This window comes from Arachis hypogaea, chromosome 19, assembly GCF_003086295.3.
Source record: "Arachis hypogaea cultivar Tifrunner chromosome 19, arahy.Tifrunner.gnm2.J5K5, whole genome shotgun sequence".
In the NCBI taxonomy this organism is placed as follows: domain Eukaryota; kingdom Viridiplantae; phylum Streptophyta; class Magnoliopsida; order Fabales; family Fabaceae; genus Arachis; species Arachis hypogaea.
This window is the reverse complement of record NC_092054.1, coordinates 151459068-151482731: the sequence shown is the minus strand read 5'-3', so window position 1 is coordinate 151482731 and position 23664 is coordinate 151459068. Positions and strand designations below refer to the sequence as shown.

General features: G+C 27.6%; 1 protein-coding gene, 1 long non-coding RNA gene and 1 pseudogene across 2 annotated transcripts; 1 reads left to right on the top strand and 2 right to left on the bottom strand.

The window, feature by feature from the left end:
* Window positions 1-3813: 3813 nt before the first annotated feature.
* LOC112776646 (hevamine-A-like) lies at window positions 3814-11392 on the bottom strand (annotated as a pseudogene).
* On the top strand, window positions 7015-9344 carry LOC140181810 (uncharacterized). Its single transcript, XR_011877280.1, has 2 exons — window positions 7015-7359; window positions 9092-9344. It is a non-coding gene; the product is annotated as an uncharacterized lncRNA (long non-coding RNA).
* A 9972-nt stretch (window positions 11393-21364) lies between the features above and the next one.
* Window positions 21365-22799, bottom strand: LOC112779875 (hevamine-A). The gene is made up of 2 exons (XM_025824229.3): window positions 22211-22799; window positions 21365-22081 (listed from the first exon to the last, which is right to left on the bottom strand). The coding sequence occupies exons 1-2, from the start codon at window positions 22735-22737 to the stop codon at window positions 21586-21588; spliced, it is 1023 nt and encodes a 340-aa protein (XP_025680014.1). The 5' UTR covers window positions 22738-22799; the 3' UTR covers window positions 21365-21585.
* Between the last annotated feature and the right edge of the window lie 865 nt (window positions 22800-23664).

The following is a 23664-nucleotide window of genomic DNA, read 5'->3' as shown; positions in this document are numbered from 1 at the left end:
TCCAATAAAAAACTTTTAATGAAGTTGCTGTTTGAAATGGGTAGAAGTTTTTTTTTATATTAAGTAACTGACGAATATACAGGAAGAATTTCTTTTAATAACAAACCTCTCACATCAAGAGCAATCCTTTACGATTGGAAATGAGCAATTTTTTAAATTTCTCTCACGATTGAAAATGAAGGAGTTACATAATTCTCTCGATAGTTAATGCAAAATTTACATAACGTGAGTACGTGACAGAGTACATAATTTTAAATGACAGAATACATAATTTTAGATGATAAAAATAAGGGTAAAATAGAAAAAAAAAAGCTTTCAAGTCCTTCTTAGAGGATCATCGCTTGAGAACGCTGCTTCTTCAGGTTCTTCTTCTAAGCTTTTCTTCTTCTTGTTCTTAATGCATGGCTTGTTTTTGTTGGTTTTCTTGTTTTTCTTGTTCTTCTTGTTCTTACTGTTGTTATTCTTCTTAGTCAACGTGCTTGCAAGCAATAATGTCTGAATATTTATATTAATTATTTATATTTTAATAATTTTTAAAAAATATCATAAAAAAATAAAAATAAAAATATAATTAATAAATTTAATTTTAAAATATTATGTATCTTAAATACGTAGTGTCAGTTTTCTCTATGAGTAATTGTTCAGTTTTTAAATTTTGTGGTGGATAAACCTATTGATTGCGGTTGGGGTTAATAGAAGAAAAAAACAAGGAAAGAGAATAAAACAAGGTTAATAGTGACAAGACAATAATAGTTATTGTTATAAGAAATTTTACAAATCAATTTCTTTGTTACTTAGTAAAATTGTAAATTTTTATATAAGTGACTCATAAATTAATTAGTATTAATTTTTGTATAACTAAAAATAATTATAAAATAATTAATTAATGGAATATACCAATTAAATAATAGTATAAATAAAAAATTTAATTCATAATTTCACAAAATAATTTTAAAAAGATAATTATGCATATAATAAGAGTACAGTACTCACAAAAATATATAGTGAGTACTAAACCATGTAAATAAAAACTAAATTTTTTTTAATTTATCCTCATTTTTTAATTTAAAAAATGATAAAATAATTTATTTTTAATAAAAACTAAATTTTTTGTTATACTTAAAAATTATTGAACTTTTTATTATCTATTCAAATTATATTATTTTAACTAAATAAATTTTATCTTTATAATTAACTCAAATATTAGAATATTATCTTTATTTTTATAATTTTTTGTTTTATCTAAATTTATTTTTTATATTTTTAAATTTAATTTCATAAATATGTGTTAATGCCAGAATATTTAAAAAAATGATACTATACATTAATAAACTTATTTAAAAAAATTAATTTATTCAAAACAGGATAGTCATGCCACGTTAATGTAAACAACAAGTACAGCTACGAAAAATATTGTATATGGTAAAAGGTTAAATTTTAGCCACTGTAACAATGTTTCGTGATAAATAGAAGACACGCTCATTTATTTTTATCACGATTTAGTGTTCGTAGTTAAAATTTGGTGGCTAAACCCCGTTTTTATGGTAGTGTGATCGAATCGGTCAGATTACTAATTTATTGGTTTAATTAATAAATTATTGATTTAATCGGTAAAATTATTTTCACGTAAATAAAAAATATTAAATAGTAAAAAATTTAAAATTAAAATTTAAAATACATATTTTCACTAACATTTTAAGAACAATTAAGTCGAATTCTATAAATAACTAATACAAAGATAGACATATGATTAATTCATACTACTATATAGTTTTTTAATTAGACACAATAAAAATAACAATCTATAAATTATATCCAAAGAATAATTTCAAAGTCTAAATATTTTTATATAATTAAATAATTATATAAATTTATTTTTCTTTTCAGAATAAGTAATTTTTATTTTATTTTTATATTCTTTATTATTTGTTATTTTAAAATTAATTAATTTGTACTTCAATTAAAAAATAATTAACTTAAAAAATATGAGTTAATTATATTTAAATATGTATTAGTTAGAAGAAGATAAAATATATATTATAAAAAGCATAAATGATACTAAAGAAACGGGTTACTACAGTGGTTGTCCAATTTTTTTAAATTTCACAACCCGCATGCTGATGTTAACAGCACGCAGGTTGACCGTTAACTGGATTGTTGATTGGACTAGTTTGAATTTGATTCGTGTCGATTTTGACCGATTTAAACCGATTTAATTAGTTCGTACTGGTTTTAATTGGTTTATTTTCTTAAGCAGTCAGTATACTAAATCGGACCGATACAAAGTTTAATTTGTTAATTTTTTGATTGAACCAGTCGGTCTGATTCGATTCTTATAACTATAATATATACAGATTAATTTTTTTTAATATTATTTATATATTAAAACTAATTATTATGTATTTATATATAAATATATATTATTTAATTTATTTTTAATATATATTTTATATTTTAATAAATTTTTGAAAATGTTTGAGACAAACAATTCATCGAAAATATATTAAAAAACATTTTTTTTATTTAAAAAGTACGATTCATAATGAGCATTTTGTCAATATGCAGAAATATATTATTGTCAATTCTAAATTTTCTATCAATCTCAAAATAAAAAATTGGCATATCCATTGCAGAGATAGATAAATGATAAATCAATATTAGCGAACCTAAAACTTATTAAACTTTTATGTTCTTAATTAGTGTGTAGATTTTATTCATTCCCTTTTAACTTTTCATAATTTTGTTCCTTCTCTTTTTCAAAAAATAAACATTAATATAAGTTTATCATCTTTTTAAACTAAAATTATTATAATAAATTATCTGTAAGACTTCTCACTTAACGAATCCTAAATGAACAACTTTCAATAAACATATAAATAAATATCTATCCTTCTTCCTCCAAAGTAGTAACAAGAAGTTATCATGCATGATTTCACTGAAAATTGATATAATAGCTAGTAAGATGAATTCCATAAAAATGAGTTTATAACGGTGATTTTATGTTATAAAAAAATTATAGACACAAAAATTAAGTTCGAAAGGTAGTTAATTCAGAAAAGAATAGGACGAGACTTTTCTGATGCACTTTTAGAGTATGTTTGTTTAAAGAGAAAATAAAAAAAAGAAATAAAAAAAGAAAAAAATTGAAAAAAAAGCTAATTTTTATTATTTGGTTAAAAAATGAATAGTATTAAAAAAAAGTTAAGATCTATTGAAATTTTTTTTAACATTAAATAAAAAATAGAAGAAAATGTAATTATTAATATTCTAATATTATATCTTTTTATTTTATAACACATTTTAAAATATATAAAAATAAAATTATCTTTTTCATTCATATATATTTAAAAAAAAAATTCATTCAATTTCTTTCATTTTTATTTTCTTCGTTTCGACCAACTAAAATCTTAATTTTTTTTTTAATTTGTTATGATCGTGATTTCATTGCTGTTTTTCTATAATAAAAGTAGGTTTGATCTACATATATATAAAAATAGAAATTCAAAGTACAGTCAACTTTAACAGTTAAATAAAAATTTAATTAAATCATTTAAATATCAATTTCACATGTGAAATTGTACTTCTGAGTTTTCACCATATATGAAGCCTTTATTATTCAAAGCAGAAACCATATAGTACATGCAAAACAGCATCAACATAAGGATCACAAAAATCAAAGCCTGAAGAAGCTGGATACCACAAGGACAAGGTGATGATTTTATTGATCACACATAACTCATAAAAAGTAATCATCATCACCACTTATTATTCCATCATTACATATAAAGCAGATATTCATTCTAAAAGGGTCATCTTAGTTTCGGCATGATGCGGTTGAAAGCTGCGGATACACATTCAGTTAGTGTTTGATAACGTTGCCATCAATGTTTGTGACACCCTAACGTCACTATCATCAACTTTAACACAATCCTTGATTTGATCGCTGTAGTGGTTATTAGCATCGCCGAACCTATCCCACAGCATGACGCCTCCATAGTTAGGAGTTTGCTTGATGATTGGAAGAATCTCATCACTACACAGAAATTGCGGTGAAATATAGATACCCCTGGGAGCTGCATCATGTGCTGCGGGTAGCCCCATGAACACCGTATTATTGAGCTTCACATACGAGGTCCATGTATTCCATGAAGAAAATATGTCATATTGGTATCGACGGTTGTAGTAGAACTGGACGAATATGTAATCGAAAAGCCAAGTTCTAATGGCGTCATCAAGGTAGTAATCTGGGAAGAAACATTGTGGTGCTGCCGACAAGTAAAAGTACCTATAGAAGTCACGGATCCCAAAATTTAGATAATAAAAACGGTTATAATACCAAAATTTTAACGTGAAAGCTAATATTGTAAAACAGTTATAACATTTTAGTTAAACTATGTAAAAGGATTTAAAAACTTTCAACTGTATCTTTGCGTAAAAAAAACAACTGCAACTAGCCTTTTAGTCAATGTTATCAAAATCGGACTGGACCGGCAATTCGACTGAAATACTAATAAATTAGTGATCTGGCCAATTCGGTTAGTTGATTGAATCGAATATCTATTCAAATCAGTCAATAATGGTCAAATCTCTGTTAAAAATCGATCAAAATTCAAATAGGGAATGCGTGAATGCACAGTCTTTCCCTAATCACTATGCCAAACTTGCTTCTCACTCATATGTATGACAAAAAAATTTTATATATAACAAAATCTGAATGATTTTTTATTTTTTTATTCTTTTAAGCATAAATTCACATGAATATCAAACAAATAACAATACATAGTGTATATAGTGTATAAATATATTGATATTGATTGTGTTATTTTTTATTTTTTTTATTTAAATTGCAAAAATATTTTGTACTAGTGAGTAATTTATTATCTTTTTTTGCAGTAGAAATTATATCTAAAAATTGATATTTAATTATTATTAATATATTTTTAAAAATATGCATTTAACTTTTAATTTTAATTTTATTTTTATTTAATTATGACCGGATCAACCGGGTAAATCAGTGACTCACTGATTGAACCAATGACTCAATAATCTCGTCGTATGACCAGATCAATTACCAGTTCGGTTCTGATAACTATACTTTTAGAAATCCTATTTGTAAATTAGACACATTTATCTTTTCAAAAATATTATTCATATCAGTATATTTGTATATAAATATATATAGTTTATTTTATTTTTAATATATTTTTTATTTTAATATATTTATTATATTTATTATTATTATTATTATTATTATTATTATTATTATTATTAATTTTACAATCAAAATATGTCATACGTTACCTTTTTATTATAATTGAAATTAATTTTTTTTTAAATTAAAGAATTTTATCCTCCATCTATACTAATTTTACAACCACAATGTGCTACATATCACTCTTTCATTGCAATTAAAATCAAATATTTTTCTCCAAAATTAAAGAGTTATTCTCCTCTCTCTACTAATTTTATAACCAAAATGTGTCACATGTCATTCTCTCATTGCAATTGAAATTAAATCTTTCCATCCAAAATTAAAGAGTTCTTCCTTCCTTTCTCTCTCTTTATCTATCCATCTCATTTCTTCAACCACTCTATCTCTTTTATATATCATTATCAATGAATAATTACAAATTTGACAATCAAAATGTAAAATATGACATTCTTTAATTGCATTAAAATTAAAATTGAAATATTAAAACTAAAATATAGCTATATATTATATTATATTATATTATATATTACTATCTAATTTAATAACAAAATATGTCGCATGACATTCTTATTAAACTTGATAAAAAAATATTTTCTCCAAAATTAATAAATTTTATTACTAAATTCTCTTATCTACCTCTTTCCTTTTTTTTTAAATTTCTCTTTATCCTTCTCATTCTATATATAATTTATTATATATTTATATTATATATTATTATCTAATTTAATAACCAAATGTGTCACATGACATTCTCTTATTAAAATTGTGAGAAAATATTTTCCTCCAACATTAATAAACTCCCATCATAAATTCTCTCATCTATCTCTCCTTTTTTCTATTTCTCTCAATCATTCTCACTCAATAATTCAATATATAATTTATATTTTATATTAGTAATTTGACAAATTAAAATATGTCATCCGATATTTTTTATTATAAAAATAAAATTATTTCTTTCAAAATTAACAAACTCCCTTTCTCAATCTTCATCTTTATCTTTCTCTCTCTTTTCTCTCATTCTCTATTTTTTATATTTTTTTGTTTTACAAAAAAATAAATTTAACAAAATAATATAATTCAAATAAAAATTATTATTATTATTATATACATATTTTTTTAGTTTTTTTTATTTAATTTTAAATTTTTACTATTTATCTTTTAAATCTATATTTTTATTTTTCTTCTTTTAAATATTTATTAAATATAATTTGGAAAGAATACTAATTTATGATTAAAAGTTAAAATCAAAATTTAATTATTTAAAAAAATTAATTTTTAGTTAATTTTATAATAATCAATATAATTTTTTTATACTAATATCTAATTATATTTTTATGTATATAGAAAGTCTAAAGTCCAAATTTTTAAAAATTAAATAATTAGTTATTTATAAATTATTATGTTTGTTGAGATTTTATTTAAAAAAATTACTTTACTAAAAATAATTAAATAAAAAATTATAATCAGTAAAATTTAATTTAATTATGACTTAATTTATTAGTTTAAATTATATAGTAAAAACTATTTTAATAAACAAAATAGAAATTTATTATTATTATTATTATTATTATTATTATTATTATAATATCATCATCATCATCATTCAAAAAAAAAAAAAGAAAAGAAAGTGGCCGAAGGCCATTATCCTACATATATGCCATTACATATATATTCAGTACGTATATATACATATTAAAGCAAGAAAGAAAGCAAGCCAAGGTGGCTTGTATACATATATGACACATGTTTCTTTTATCTATAACCATGACACCTAACAATTTTTTATTATACTTATCATCACCACCTAATCTTCATTTTCCTCTCTGGAAACTGAACCAAACGTGAAAGAAAAGAAAGCAAGAGTGACCGAGAGTGAAGGAGAGAAACCATGGAACCTCCATGTCTCTAACTCCAATTTCTTGTGATCCATAATTCCAATAAAAAATTTAATCCGATAAAAGTGTTTGTATCCTTATCCTCTACACGTTGGTGTTATTTTTGTCCAGTAAAAAATGACGATGATGACGTAGCTCTTCTTCTCTTTGAGTCCGGCTAACTGAAGTTCTAGAAAGCACAACGCTTTCTCCTTCAACAACTCGGTCAAAAAGCTTCTTCGGAATTTTCGATGATTTTGATTTCATATAAGGGTAGGGGATTTTATTTTGAAATTAACTATTTTAAATTATGAATGCCATGAAAGTCTAGTGAATATTTGCAAATAATTTATGATTGCTTGGAATGACTGAATGATGAGTTTGAATTGAAGGTGTGATTGATATTGGTTTTGTGATTGATATTGGTTTTCTGATTTTGATGGAGTTGTTATTGAAATTCTGATTTTGTGTGATTATGATGAATTGGTTGAGTTGTGGCTGTAAAAGATGATTAAATTAGTGTTACTTGTTAAATTGTAATATGATGAGTTAATTATTGAAGAAATTGTCGTATTGATAACTGTTGAATGGAGTTGGATTTGAGTTTAGTTTGGAAAGTGATGAATTTGAGGGAGCCCGCATGGGTGGTGAAGTCCAATTTTTAAGAGGAGATTCTACCCAATTTTATGTAAAAGTAACCGAAAACGTGGTTTTATTTCGAAAATTTGATTTATAAATTTATTTTGAAACATGATTTTATAATGGACAACATTTTATTTACATATTTACTCATATTGAGAAACGGATTTTGTATTGAAAATTTATTTTATTAGTAATAAATTGAGAGTTAGAAAAGATTTTGACATTGAAACTAGTTGGATTTTCAGATTTATAAATATTTTGGATATTGGACTTGACCTGCTGGTTTATCGGAAGTAACCTGTGAGAATTGAAAATAGGTTTTTAGTACTGAATTTGATTCGTTTGAATTATCAAAAATGTTTTCTGAGAATTAGAAATGGTTTGGTTGGAACCCTGAATGGGTGGCATAGTCCGAATTTTAGAGGAAATGCTGCCGAAATTTTTATAAAACTCCAAGACTTTGTTTAAGACGTTATTTAAAAGCCAATCTGATTTATGAATATTGTTTGATTTTGAATTATTACGGAAAGAGTTATTTTCAATCCGATTTATTGAGAAAAGTATAATCTTTTAAATTCACTCTTTTGAGAAGAGATTTTGTTTTAAGTTATGATATGAATTCGAATTATTAAAAAAGAGAAAGAATGAGAAAAGAACATGGCACGTGTGATTATGAAATGTTTAAAAGGTCACGAGAGGGTGACGGAAAGTAAATGGTTATGGTGCCGATGGAAAAATGTTAAGCTGTGGGCTTTACATGTGAATGATTGTGTGGGGACGCCCGTGTGTATGGAATGGCTTCCAGGAGAAAGTGGCACATGCTTCAGCTGGAGACTCAGCGTCTGCAAGTACTTGCAGAGGTCATGTTTGGCATACTTCGGCTGGAGAATCAGCGCCTGCAAGAAGTAGAAACTTGCAGAGGTTATGCCGCTGGAATGCCTTATCTGACTTGCGAGTCGGATTGCGTCGGGTGTGGGTCGAAACCGACAAATGAGCTCATTACCAGCGATAGAACTAGACATACATCATCCTTGTTTGCACCTTTGCATTTGATTGTGCTTGCTTATCTTGTCTCTTTGTGATTGTGCTGTTTGTTGTATTGCTATTTAGTTGTGTGTTGATTGTTTCCTGTGCTATTAGGTTGTGATGGGGATTTGTCTTAAGTTTGAAAATTTAAAGAAAGTAATTAATTATACAAAGTAATAGTAAAAAGTATTTTCAAAAGGTTTGATAAAAATATAGTTTTAATGAGTAAAGTTAATTATTTGCATTTTATTTCATTACTCTTACGGCATTTCCATTCCCTAATGAGAACGCGTGGTTTGTTCTCACCCCAAAATCTTTCACCATTTCATTGACACAGGTTCGGAGACTCGGTTTGAAGCTGCGGGTGATTATGAGTTTTATTTAAGTTGAGTTTACGTGTTGAGTTGTTTTCATAGAATTCCCTCGCCTTTGTTATTTAAGATTCTATTTTATACAGAGGGATAGAAATTGTATCTGAGTTTCTTTTGGATTCTTTTGTTTAATATTTATTATTGTTAATAACTATGTGAATAGTATTGTTTGGGAATCTATGATACATGATTTTTAATTAATAAAAGCAAACTTTTCAAGCATTTTCTTAAAACTTGAAACGCGATAACGAACTAAAGGCTCAATATTAAATAGTAAATAGGAAAAATAGATTAGTAATGCCTTATCTTTAGTACGATCATGACGTACTAATAGTAAAGGTGTTACAGAAAGAAAAAATATTATTTTTAAATAGTAAGTATAAAAATTAATTATTTTTATTTGTGGAACAAATTTAACACCTAATAAAAAAATATAAGTTAAATCGCTTCAAATTTTAGATAACGAATATTAAAATTAATTATTAGTAATAAATTAAATTCTTTCACATGAAAATAATAACTAAAAATCTTATTATTTGATTTTTTATTTATGGAGATTCTAATCTTTTTAGTCGGGGGACTTTTGTCTCCTATGTATAATTTTTTTGTAAAATTAGTTTAATTCTATAAATTTTTTGTGCCATAATTTATAATATTAGAAAAAACTAACGTAATTTTAAAATATTTATATTCCCATAATATAATTACAAATAAAAATACTAATATTTTATATTTTAGTAGTCAATTTTAATGTTAGCATAATCATATTTGTAACCGTGACGAACTCACTCACAACATTGTGGGGGCATTTGCCCTCATTAAATCTTAAAAATAAAAAATATATATATAAAGTGTGTATTTGAGATAATGTTTGTATCCCTATATTTTTAAAAAAATATTTATGTGTACAAAATTTATATTATTAATTAAATATTAATATAATAATAAAATTATTGTATTATATGAATTTGATTTATTGAGATTGGATAAAATCATATTTATTCAACTAAAAAGTACAAATAATAATAATCTAATTACCTAATTATTTAAATTTAAATCTAATTTTTCAAATATAAATAGACTATTAGTATTTAGTGATTTTTCCTAATAGTTGATTGAGATAATATATATAATTTTGGCGGTGTTACATATAGTTAATAATTATTTTTGTCTAAAAAAAGACTTCTATTATAAGAGTATAAGTACAATAAACTGTTCAGTTAAATGACGAAAAATTGTTGATTAATTGTTTAATAAAAAATGAAATAGTTTCTACACCTATCTATATATATATATATGAAAAAATTTATGATGATTTGAATTGAAATTTTGTCTTTCTAAAATTTGTTATTTATCTCTTCTACACAATTATATTGTAAAGAAGAATTGAATTTGTTCCATTTAAATTATACTCCTTATAAATTCTTGAATTAATGAGTAATAATTTTTTTTGTATTATATTATATCTTGTAATACTAATAAGTATATTAAATAACATGACCAAAACATTAAATGAAAAGAAAATACCTTTAGTTAACATACTTTAAATGTGTTAATTAAAATGAGAAGAATCTTGATTAATAGACTTTAAATTTTAGATATTTAAATATATTACTGTTAATTTTTATAATATATATTTTTTTTTTGTATTATTATTGTCCCACTACTAAAAATTTTTGGGTTGGTCACTGCTTGTAACCTCTATATACTTCTAAATGAATATGTTTTTGAGTATTCACCTGTCTTGCTTTCGGTGCGTATCGAGTTCTCTAGCTAAGTCGTCCCAAAAAAAAAAGTTTTGGACCACCGTCAATGTGGAAATCAATGCCATCAAGGTACACACTCCCTAATGGACCCGTTTTGCCACTGAGGAAGTTGTTATAAAGGTAGTCGGAGACGTTCTTGGCGTCTTCCGGCGAGCATAAGGCGTAGGGCCCAAAGGTTCCTCCAAGGGAGAGGAACACCTTCACACCGTTTCTTTGGCAATGTTCAATTTCTGGTTGTAGATTGTCACAAGGGAACCATGGCCCACAGTGGCCAGCAAAGTTCAATTCTGGAGTTGTGCCACAACCGAAAGTGTCGAGAAAGGCGAGGAGCACAATCTCAAAGTTTCCGGTGTCACATGTGGAGGTTAAGGTGCCGTCGCCATTGTTCTGGCCCCAGGAGATGGCTATGCCACCTTTGGCATGTGCAGAGGAGAGGGTGAAGAGGAAGAAGAGGAGCAATGTTAATGGTTGATGAGTACTACTACTCTTGTTGGAAGCCATAGTGGTTTTGTTTTTAGTGGAGAGTGTAGTGCAAAGACAGTGTGAAGTAACCTATTTATGAATGCTACGGTGCCTATCACTTTGTACCTAAATGATTAAAAGAGGTAAATAAATAATATTTAATAAATTTTACATAATTTATTTTTTATTTTAAATATTTTATTTTTTACTTTAAAAGAAAAATTAGACAATTTAGGTACCATAATAAAAACGCCATAAAACTCACCTTATAATAACGGTCACAATAATATGGCTGCTACTCTTGATGAGAAACTTTGGGTCATGTAGAATAATAGGATTCGCATACACTTGATTATTCAGAAATCAAATTAAGCATGCAAAATATGTGTTTGATATTAAAAATTGAGGAGTACATACTATTCTACTTCAATCAAATAATAAAATAACAATCTTCCTAGTTAACCAATTTGGAGTCACCATCATAAAAACGTTTACAACGTCTTTTTTTTTTAAGATATTTTTTAATAATTAAAATATAATATATATAATCAATTAAATTATATTATTATTGTTAAAATTAGGTCAAATAAATAATTTAATCAAAAAATAGTAAATCAAATCTTAAATTCGTCTAAATTAATATTATTTTTTATAAAAAATTATTACAATATACCTATTATAAAAAATAATTAAAATATTCTTAATATATATATTAATTTTAAAAATTTTAAATTTTAGCATTTTTTTCTGCAATAGGATTAGAATTTAAAATTTTTAAAATATATATATATAAAATAGAGGTATTTTAATTATTTTTTATAATAGAGATATTATTGTCATTTTTTTAAAAAAAATATTAATTTAGACTGATTTAAAATTTAATTTATTAGTTTTTCGGTTAAATTGATTTGTCCAGTCTAATTTTAATAAAAATAATACAATTTAATTAGTTATATGTGTTAAATTATAATTATTAAAAAACATCTTAAAAAAAAGACGTTTTTAACATCTTTATCTAAGTGGCTCCAACTAATTATTGCAACAATGAACTTCAGACAATTAGTATTTTTTTTGAATTTTTAATGGAAATATGAATTCAAATTATCATAACAATTATCTAAAATTAAAAAAATTAAAATCTAAAAAAATATTTAAAATTATTTAAAAAATTCTTAATAAAAAAAAACATTCGAAAATATACCAAAAAGAAACATCTAAAATATAATTAAAAAATATAAAATCATTATAAAAATTTTAAAACTTAATAAACAAATTATTCAAAAAATATTGAAAAAATAACATCCAAAAGTTAAGCAATATAAACATCTAAAACTATTAAAAAAATAATCTAAAATCTAAAAAAAATTTAAATATTTAAAATAATTATATATATTGTATATATAAATATATTATTTTATTATATTTGCATAATTCTAGATAAATTTTGATTAAATTTTTGAACCTTTAATTTCACCGGTTGAATGATTAGTTTAATTTTTAAAATCTTGCTAATTCTAAATATTAAAAACTAAATTCTAAAAACTAAACTCTAGATAATAATAGTATAAACGTAAGGAGTTGACTAAAGTATCAGATAAAATTAATAAAAAATATTGATCCCTGGCATTTTTCTTAAAATAAAAAGTATTTAAAAGATAATAAAAAATTATTTTAAAGCAGATCAAAATCATTTATTTAATATTTTTAAATTATTGTAGAAATTATTAAATAATATTAGATATAATATATGTATAATTATAGATATTAAATTAAAAAATATATATAATTTTAAGTTATTATTTTCTTAACAATTTAGAACATGATCAATTATTGATGAGAAACTTTGTACCTCCTTTAAAGGTAGCTTATATAAAGATAGTCTTTAAAATATAATTTTTTAAAAGTTGTAATATTTTATTTAGTAAATTAAAAATAATTTTTAATAAATATAAATAACAACAATGATATTTGATAAAATAATTTTTAAAATTTAAAAATAATATAATAAATATAAATATAAGAATTAAATTTAAAAATTAATTAATAAATAAAATTATATTAGACCTTTTAATTTTGATAAGTATAAATTAATTTTAAAATTTTTTACTTTAAATGCTATATAAAAATATTTTATTTTTTAGATCTATAAGTATAAGTATATAGTCTTTTTAATTTAATAAACATAAAATAAAAAGTTTGTACTTTTAAAAAGTACAAAGGCACTCTTTAAAAAATTTATCAAACTAATTAGTATAATAATCATACACTTAATTATTTAAAAACTACAAAGTACAAATACTTTGTTTAGTTATCGTATTTAGATACATTTTAAATACAATTCTCATTGAACACTTGTCTAATAATACGCGTATCTTCTGTGTCTAATAAGTGTGTCTTAATAAAAATATATAAAATGTTTCTCTAGACACGTTTAAACACACTTGAATATTATCACGTATCAATATATTCAGTTTTATTTTTAATATGTATTTTTAAAATAAATTAAAAAATAGTATATATTATTTATCAAAACAAAAATGATTTTAAATATTTTATATAATTAAAAAATATATTAAAAATAATTAAAAATTAATTTATATTTTAATATTAATAAAATATTAAACTATTATTATAATTTATTTAAAAAATACTTTATATATATATATATATATATATATATATATATATATATATATTGTTTCTTATATCTTATAGAAATTTATAATTTGTATGTCTGTCTAAGTATCATATCATATCTCGTATTAGATTTGGTAAGAAATCAAATTAACCATGCAAAAGATGAGTTTGATATTAACAATTGAGCAGTACGTACTATTATACTCAAATCAAATTAAAGTCAGTAACTCTGCCACAAGAAAAAACATTCAATCTACCAATCTCAGCATGTTGGATGTTCATTACCCGTGTAACCTGCATGTTGCATCTACTATTGATTTACTCGATAAGATCACTTCAAGCAGTGACAAACTCAAAAATTTTTAGTAGTGGAGACAATAATAATATAAAAAAAAATATTATAAAAATTAATATTAATATATTTAGATATCTAAAATTTAAAGTTTATTAATTAAAATTCTTTTCATTTTAATTAACACATTTAAAGTATGTTAATTAAAGATATTTTCTTTTCATTTAATATTTATTAGTAATACAAAATATAATATAATACAAAAGAGAATTATTACTCATTAATTGAAGAATTTATAGAGAGTATAATTTAAATTGAACGAATTTTATTCTTCTTTATTTATAATATAATAGTGTAGAAGAGATAAATAACAAATATTAAAAAGAAAAAAATTAAAATCAAATCATCATAATTTTTTTCATATATATTATATAGATATAGAAACTATTTTTTTTATTAAACAATTTTTCGTCATTTAATTGAACAATTTATCAAACTTATACTCTTATAATAGAAGTCTTTTAGACAAAAATAATTATTAACTATATGTAACACTGCCAAATATATATATATATATATATATATATATATATATATATATATATATATATATATTATCAATCAACTATTAGAAAAAATCACTAAATACAAATAGTTTATTTATATTTAAAAAACTAAATTTGAATTTAAATAATTAAATAATTAAATTATTATTATTTATATTTTTTAATTGAATAAATATGATTTTATTTAATCTCAATAGATCAAATTCATATAATACAATAATTTTATTATTATATTAATATTTAATAATATAAATTTTGTACACATAAATATTTTTCTTTAAATATAGAAATACAAACATTATTACAATAGACTCTTTATATATATATATATATTTTAAGATTCAATAAGAGTAAATACCCCCCCCCCCAAACAATTCCTGATTTTAACTTTAACATATTCGAGGCATTTCAACGTTTATCCGACGTTTCATCATATGTTTGTAAATCTTATCTATGACAGTAACTTTTGAGAATAGAGAGGAATTGAATATGCTTTCGTTAAGGAAAAATATGAGGAGCCAATAAAATATTTATACAATGTGTATAATAAAGATTTAGAAAATATTAGAGATATAACCATTAGTGTTATCTTTTTTTTTTCAGCTGACATTTTTGGGATGAGTGATATCATGACATGGTATTAAAACGCTAGATCCAAAAGGTTAAAAATTCGATTCTAGATAGTATAAGAGATGTTCATTTTGAAAAGATGTTTATTATCACTAGTATTCATATAGTTATTTTAGATAATATAAAAGATGTTCATTTTATAACTCAATAACTTATTGTACATATTGTACAAATAATTCATTATCTCTCTCACAGAATCCGTTCGTTATTTGTCTTTTAACCTTCATCTCAAGTTAAATGCACCGTCCATTAAATAATTGAAACTGACGTGAATTTGCTGCGATAATTTACAAATGCTGTCAAAATTTACATACGGCAGCTAGCCTGCTAGTAATAAGATAAGAATAGTGAATAGAAATAGAAACATTCCAGAAAGAAAAAGAAACAGAAAATCACGAGGAAATAGCTATTCAAAAACAGAATATAATAATCAACCTAACACTTCTAAAGATTGAACTCGTAATCCGTGCAACTCAACTTCAACTTATAATAATATTTATTATTTGAGTTATTAGACTTTAGACGCGAGTTAACAGGCCAAATTCATCTACGAAAGCAATCCGCACAATATTTTAATTTCTATTTTGTACTATAGTAACTAAAAGTATAATTTTATATTTTTTATATAAGTACGTGTCATCAATTTTTATTAAAAATGTATAGTATCTACACGAATAAAATTTCTAAAACATGGGATAGAAAACTTTTACACCATTCACTTCTTCATTCTCACGATAAATAAAAAATATTTTTATTTAAACATAAAATTTTAGTATTTTTGTAGTTATTACTTTCAACTATATTGACAAAGTCTGATAAAAAACTTTTCAAATATTAAAATTTTTTGTGATAAATTTTTACTTTACCAACCATACCTTATAATAATTTACAGTGTAGTTAAACCTGAATTGAACTTCTATAATGATAGACTTCATCTTTATTAACAAGTCTGCTTTAACCAACAGCATAATAATATATGCAATCGTGTCTCAGTCCAATTTGACATAATTTTGTGAAATCGTCCCCATGATGCACGTGTGTTTATTATTATATCTCATGATCTCCCAACAATTTTTTTTTTAGAATCAAACTAGTTTGGATAAGCCAATCGCACCTTGCACCATACTATTTGTATTTTGTATATATAGAATGTCAGTGACTCAAACTCATACACAGTGAAATCAACTCCTCTAGAAATAGTGTAGCTTTTGATTACAGAGATCACCGACTCTCTAGAACCAAATTTCATTCGAACACTAAACTCACCATCTTCCGCCACAACATTGCCTTCGTCTACGACATGCAAACCACTCTTAGTTGGTCAAGGCAAATAAAAGAAATGGTAGTGGTAATTTTAATTAATAAATATAACATATCTATATTCACATACTCAGGAAATTCTGGAGGCATGCATGGCTGCGAGATCTAGAATTCGCATAAAAGACAAAACACCAAAGGGTACTGATTTACAAGTGTATTTGCTTTATTTTCGCACTACCGGATTGCCTGACTCATCTCCGTTATCATTTTCGTAGTTGGCTTTCACTGTCGTTATTGTCTTCTTCCCAATTTATATCCATGAGCTCATCAATATTCACCTCCTCGCCAACCACGTCCGACCTCATATGCTGTTTAAACTCAACGTATAACTCTATCATCGGCACGTGAAATAGGGTTTGTTGATAAATATAGAACATCTGCTGCATACATGCGTCATCAGTGATGAATATTATTTGAAACTGTATCAGCTCACCAAATATTTGTATAGGATTCCTATATAAAATGTTGTCCGCTTTATTTAAAATGTGACTTTGTATGTTCTCACAAAGAATATTTTGCAATTCTACAAAACTCATGGTGCATGGAATAACAAAGAAAAATAGACATTTACAAACAAAAGTCACTCTTTTGTGTGTTTGATATAATTTCACTGTTATAATACACTCACAAATTTGCAATACCTTTCATAACCTCAACTTTATCTACCGAATTTTTTTGACACTACTAATTGTAAAAAACTCACAAGTATAAAAAAAAAGAGAAATAAAAATGAGGTATGAATCACATATGAATTTACAATCGTATTTATAGACAAGACTTTTGATTAAAATATTTTTTTCTATATTTTGTAACTTTCAATAAAAAAATTTAGAAAACATAAAATGCAAGATACGATTTGTTATTTCGAAAAAAAAAAAAAGCTAAAATACAACTTGTGTTTTGTAGACAATCATTTTATAAAAATTTAAATCATCAAATGTAACCTATGTTTTATCGGCTTTAATTTAAAAATTAAAAAAAAGTAAATCACTACCTGCATTTTACTTTAATATCATATTAGTGCGTGTAATTATTTTATACGCATATATTTTAAAAATTAAACTACATACTTTTTATATATATAAAAAAATCAGCCTAAAAATATTGAATTGCGCCATAAAGATAAACAAATAAGATAATCAAATTTTAACATTTTGACTGACTATTTCATTTATTAAACTACTTACAGGCCAACAAAAAAAATTAATTACTCTGACAATAAATATTCTAACAGTAGAACAAGAAAGATACTTACAAATTTGTTGGTGTTTAATTATCACGTGATTAATACCTAAACAACAATGGATCACCTTCGAAGCCATTTCAGATGGAAAGGAGGTTGAGACAAGGAGATCCGCTGTCTCCGTTTCTGTTTGTTTTAGTTGTGGATGTTCTTCATAGGATGATTGGAGAGGCGGTAAGAAATGGACGCATCTCTCCGATGTTAGTTGGGACGGATAGTATTGAGTTGTTCCACTTGCAGTTTGCTGATGATACTATTCTATTCTGCCCGCCTGAAGAGGCGAGCATTAGGAATTATCAGCGACTTCTGCGGTGTTTTGAACTGATGTCTGGCCTGAGTATAAATTTTGAGAAGTCCAACATTATTCCGGTGAACTGTGATAGGGTGTGGGTACATAGGATGTGTATGTTATTGGGGTGTACGGAGGTGTCTCTGCCGATCAGATATCTGGGTATTCCCTGGGTGCAAATCCGAAGAGGGTGAAGACATGGAAACCGGTGATTGACAAGGTGGAGGAGAAGCTGAGTTTGTGGAAAGCAAAGGTTCTGAACAAAGCAGGTAAGCTGGTCCTAATTAAATCGGTTCTCAGCAGCCTGCCTATTTACTACCTTAGCTTGTACAAGATGCCAAAGTCAGTGGCAGAGAAGTTAATTTCCCTACAACGACAATTCTTGTGGAGTTCAGATGGGGGAAAGCAGGGATTGCCTCTTGTAAAATGGGAAGTAATTATGGCTCCAAAGAAGGAAGGCGGTCTTGGGGTTGGGGATGCTGTTATTCGGAATACAGCATTGCTGTTCAAGTGGTGGTGGAGATTCTCAAGAGAGGACTACCCCTTATGGAAGAAAGTGGTTTGCTCCTGCACCAATATAGATCCTGCGGTGATGATTCGAGACCAGCCTGTACCCACTCGAGGAGGTTTTTGGAAGGATATCTGTCAGCTGCAAGTCTGCGAGCCGCGCTTGAGAGAAAAGATGATAAGCGGATTGGCTATGGAGCTTGGGAATGGTAGAACGATCCGATTCTGGGAGGATAGCTGGTTGCCTAATGGAGCATTGAAAGATAAGTTTCCTAGGCTTTTCTCGGTTTCAACCCTTCACGGCGCTGTCATAGGGGACTGTGGGTTTTGGGATGGATTAGAATGGATCTGGAGCTTCCAATGGAGGCGGGAGTTGTTTCAGTGGGAGCTGGATCTGGTAAGACAACTTCATGAGACCTTGCAGCTAGCCAAGCCTACAAGGGAAAGAGAGGATACTGTGATTTGGAAGTTTGATAAAACAAGTGTTTATTCAACGAACTCCTTTGTACAGACGATGCAGGCGGAAGTTCTTCCGGATGAAATCACTAGCTATAGTTTCATGCGCGCCATATGGAAAGGATTCGTCCCTCCAAGGATTGAGCTCTTGTCTTGGTTTGTGTTGGTTGGAAGGGTGAATACCAAGGATCGTCTGTGTAGATTACGTGTTCTTGACCAGAATGACAGGCTTTGTGTACTATGTTCTAAGGCTGAGGAAACTGTATTCCATTTGTTTCTTGGGTGTGATATCACATGGCAGGTGTGGTGTGCCTGGCTGCTTGCGTTTGGTAGGCGTTGGTGCTCGCCCGGTACTCTCAAGGACCACTTCGAAAGCTGGACGACCATGGCAGTATGGAAGGTTGAGAGAAAAAGGTGGTTCATTGGGTTATTTGTTGTTGTCTGGACAATCTGGATAAAAAGGAATGACAGGCTATTTCGAAATAAAGCATCCAGTTTATGGGAAATTATAAACAAGTCCTTTGCTTCTGCTGAGGAATGGATTGGAGGTGAACCTTTTGGTTGTTGATGCCATGTCAAAGTCAACTAGGAGGTGGTTTGTTTCATAAGATACCTAGGAGTTGGTTTGTTTCCTAATTCATGAACTTGTAGCGTCTTGTCTTGCTCCACCCTGTTGTGTTGAGCTCCCTTTAATTCAAAAAAAAAAAAAATACCTAAACAACAAAAAATTTGAATAATATAAATAACGAGATAATTTTTTGGTCTATCCAAGATAAAAAAAAATATCCACTCAAATTGTCTTTTCAAATTTTAACCATCTGTCATTGCTACTTTTTCTAAAAATTCTATCAGCACCATTGCTCTCTAGCCAGTCCTCCACCGGTGTTACTCTCTCCTCACCGGATATCATCGTCGTCCCCCTGGCTTTTCAGTGTCATCGCTGCTTTCGTAACCAGCTCCTGCACAAGCATCGCTCTCTTCCCAGCCAGACATCATCGTCGCTGCCGAGCTCGTGGCCGCCGTCACTACTTCAGCAACCATCGCCACCCGGCGACTTTCTCCTTCACCGGACACCAAGTTGCCTGCTAAGCTTCTTAGTGCCGTCGCTAGCCGCTGCTTCGAATTGTTAGTTGATGGCTAGGGGTTTAATTGATAACCATCTACCTAACTAGAAAAATGAACATTCGACAAATTTTATTGTATCTACTTAAATCCAATTCAAATTAAAAGGAATGAAAAAGAGGATGAGGAGAACCACGACGGTAGATGGAGGATCACGACAAGACAACGTGAGACAGCCGCAATAGCACATAGAGAACATGCGCGATGGCATTACTTGCGCGGCAGCACTCGACAGCGACACCACAACAACTGCGCGGCGCCATAACAACGCCGCCAGAAAAGAAAGACGCAAAAACAGCAAGACAACAATTGCGGTGATAGCACTCCTATACACGTGAATGGAAGAGACAGAGACAGTACAAGAAAGTGATGAAAACGGATGGGTGTGGCTGCACTACGTCATCTAAACGGGCTACGGAGAGGGGAGGACAGCAGCATTTTGAAGTTTTGTGATTGTGAGGGACGGCCTTTGGGTTTGTGCTGCAGAACTGTACTGTATTGCTTCCAGCCTTCCACCATTGCCTAAATCACCTTTTGAATCATTGTTGTCTTGTAAATTAAGAACAAGCAATAATGTAAATAAAAAAAATTAAAATGATGATTTAATTTAATTGATTTAAAATTTAAATTTAAAATCTGATAATAATTATTTAATTAATTAAAAATTTAAATTTTTAAAATTATTATTTTTTATTTTATCTTTTGTATTGTTTATTATATATATATATATATATTGTTTATCTATACTTTAATTTTTATTGTTGAAATTGTTGAGATATGTGAAAACACGTAAATTAGAAGTGAGTCAGAAGTTTGTCTTCTATCAATGCGAGTATACCCCACTGACCATACAATAACTATCAAATAATTCATATCTAAACTTCTAGATTATGTTTAATCAAACTAAATATGATAAATTTTGACTAGAGATAGAGAGAACGCAATTAACTAAAATTAAAGTAGGTCTACGTGTGAAACCTTTGTATTATTATTCAAAGCAAAAACCAGTACATGCATAACGGCATCAACATACTTTGAACACAAGAATCAAAGCCTGTAGATACTAATTAAGGTGATGATGATATTGATTGCACATAACTCATAACTCATAAGTAATCATCATTCATCACCACCACTTATTATTCCATCATTATATAGCAGATATTCATTCTAAAAAGGTCTCAGTTTTGGTATGATGCGGTTGAAAGCTGCAGATACACATTCATATACAGTGTTCGATAACGTTGCCATCACAGTCTGTGACACCCTAACACTATCATCAACTTTAACACAATCCTTGATTTGATCGCTGTAGTGGTTAGTAACATCGCGGAACCTATCCCATAGCATGACGCCACCATAGTTAGGAGTGTGCTTGATGATTGGAAGAACCTTAGTACATAGATCTTGCGGTGAAATATAGCCACCGCTGGGAGCTGCATCAGGTGCAGCGGGTAGCCCCATAAACACCGTGTTGTTGAGCTTCACATAGGAGGTCCATGTATTCCAAGAAGATAAGAGCAAAGATGCGTCGCCGTTACTATATTGGCATGGAGGGTTGTTGTAGAATTGGATGAAGAGGTAATCGAAAAGCCAAGTTCTAATGGCGGTATCAAGGTAGTAATCTGTGAAGAAACATTGTGGTGCTGCCGACAAGTAAAAGTACCTACACACAAGTAACATCCAAAATACTTAATTATTTAGAATAAATAAATTTTACTAATTTATCTACAAAAAAAATTAGTAAATATAAGTAAAACTTGTATAATAATGATAAATATTTTTTAGTATGCACCTGTCTTGCTTTCTGCGTGTATCGAGTTCTCTAGCCAAATCATCCCAATAAAGGTTTGAACCACCTTCAATGTCGAAATCAATGCCATCAAGGTACACACTCCCTAATGGACCCCTTTGGCCATTCAGGAAGTTGTTGTAAAGGTAGTCGGAGACGCTCTTGGCATCTTCCGGCGAGCATAAGGAGTAGGGCCCAACGGCTCCTCCAAGGGAGAGGAACACCTTCACACCGTTTCTTTGGCAATGTTCGATTTCTGGTTGTAGTTTGTCACAAGGGGACCATGGCCCACAGTGGCCAGCAAAGTTCCAATCTGGAGTTCTGCCACAACCGAAAGTGTAGAGAAAGGCGAGGAGCACAATCTCGTAGTTTCCGGTGTCACATGTGGAGGTTAAGGTACCGTCGCCATTGTTCTGGCCCCAGTAGATGGCTATGCCACCTTTGGCATGCGCAGAGGAGAGGGTGAGGAGGAAGAACAGGAGCAATGTTAATGCTTGATGAGTACTACTACTACTCTTGTTGGAAGCCATAGTGGTTCTGTTTTTGGTGCAGAGTGTGGTGCATAGAGACTGTGAACTAATTTATAATGGTTACAATAATTGATGAGAAGAAACTTTGGATCATGTAGTATAGGATTCGTGCACTTTATTTGACTATTCAGAAATTAAATTTTGACTATTCAGAAATTAAATTAAACATGCAAAAGATGTGCTTGATATTAAAAATTGTCAGTACATTCCCCCAAGAAAACTTAATGACCAATCTTATCATGTTGAATCTTGCGTGTATTCAATACACGTGTAAGATGCTGCAGCTACTATCGATTTACTCTACTATAAGATTACTTCAACGTTTATCCGACGTTTTCATGTGTTTGTAAACAATAACCGGTGAGAATAAAGAGGAATATGCTTTTGTTATTATTTGTCTTTTAATTAGGATATCTATATATGATTCTAATTGCCACATCTCAAGTTAAAATACACCGTCCGTTAAATAATTGAAACTGGCGTGAATTTGCTGCATTAAAAACAGAATATAATAATCAACCTAACACTTCTAAAGAGTGAACTCGTGCAACCCGTGTAACTCCAACTTATAATAATATTTATTATTTGAGCTATTAGGCTTTAGACGCGAGTTAACAGGTTACAATAATAATGCATAAAGCAATGTGAGAAAATAGAGTCGCATATACATTGCAGAGATACTTAGATAAATGATAAATCAACCATGGGTAACCAACAAGTGATATGCATGATTTGCCAACAAATTGTTTAGCATAGACTAAAGTTACGAATTATCTATATAAGTTATCAATTGAAAGTTATCTAATGCAAAAGAAACTTTCATAGTTACATAAATATTTTCGAAGCGTAAAATAGCGTCCCATTTTTTCTATCCATTTTCCAGAAATTAATACCAGAAACAAGTTGTCATGCATGTAACAGAAAGCC

What these genes read in the sequence shown, in the direction of transcription:
- LOC112779875 (XM_025824229.3), bottom strand. Translation starts at nt 22,737, where the DNA reads ATGGCTTCCAACAAGAGTAGTAGTAGTACTCATCAAGCATTAACATTG. An exon ending in ACACGCAGAAAGCAAGACAG is followed by an intron (nt 22,082 to 22,210) that starts GTGCATACTAAA and finishes ACTTGTGTGTAG; the next exon opens with GTACTTTTACTTGTCGGCAG.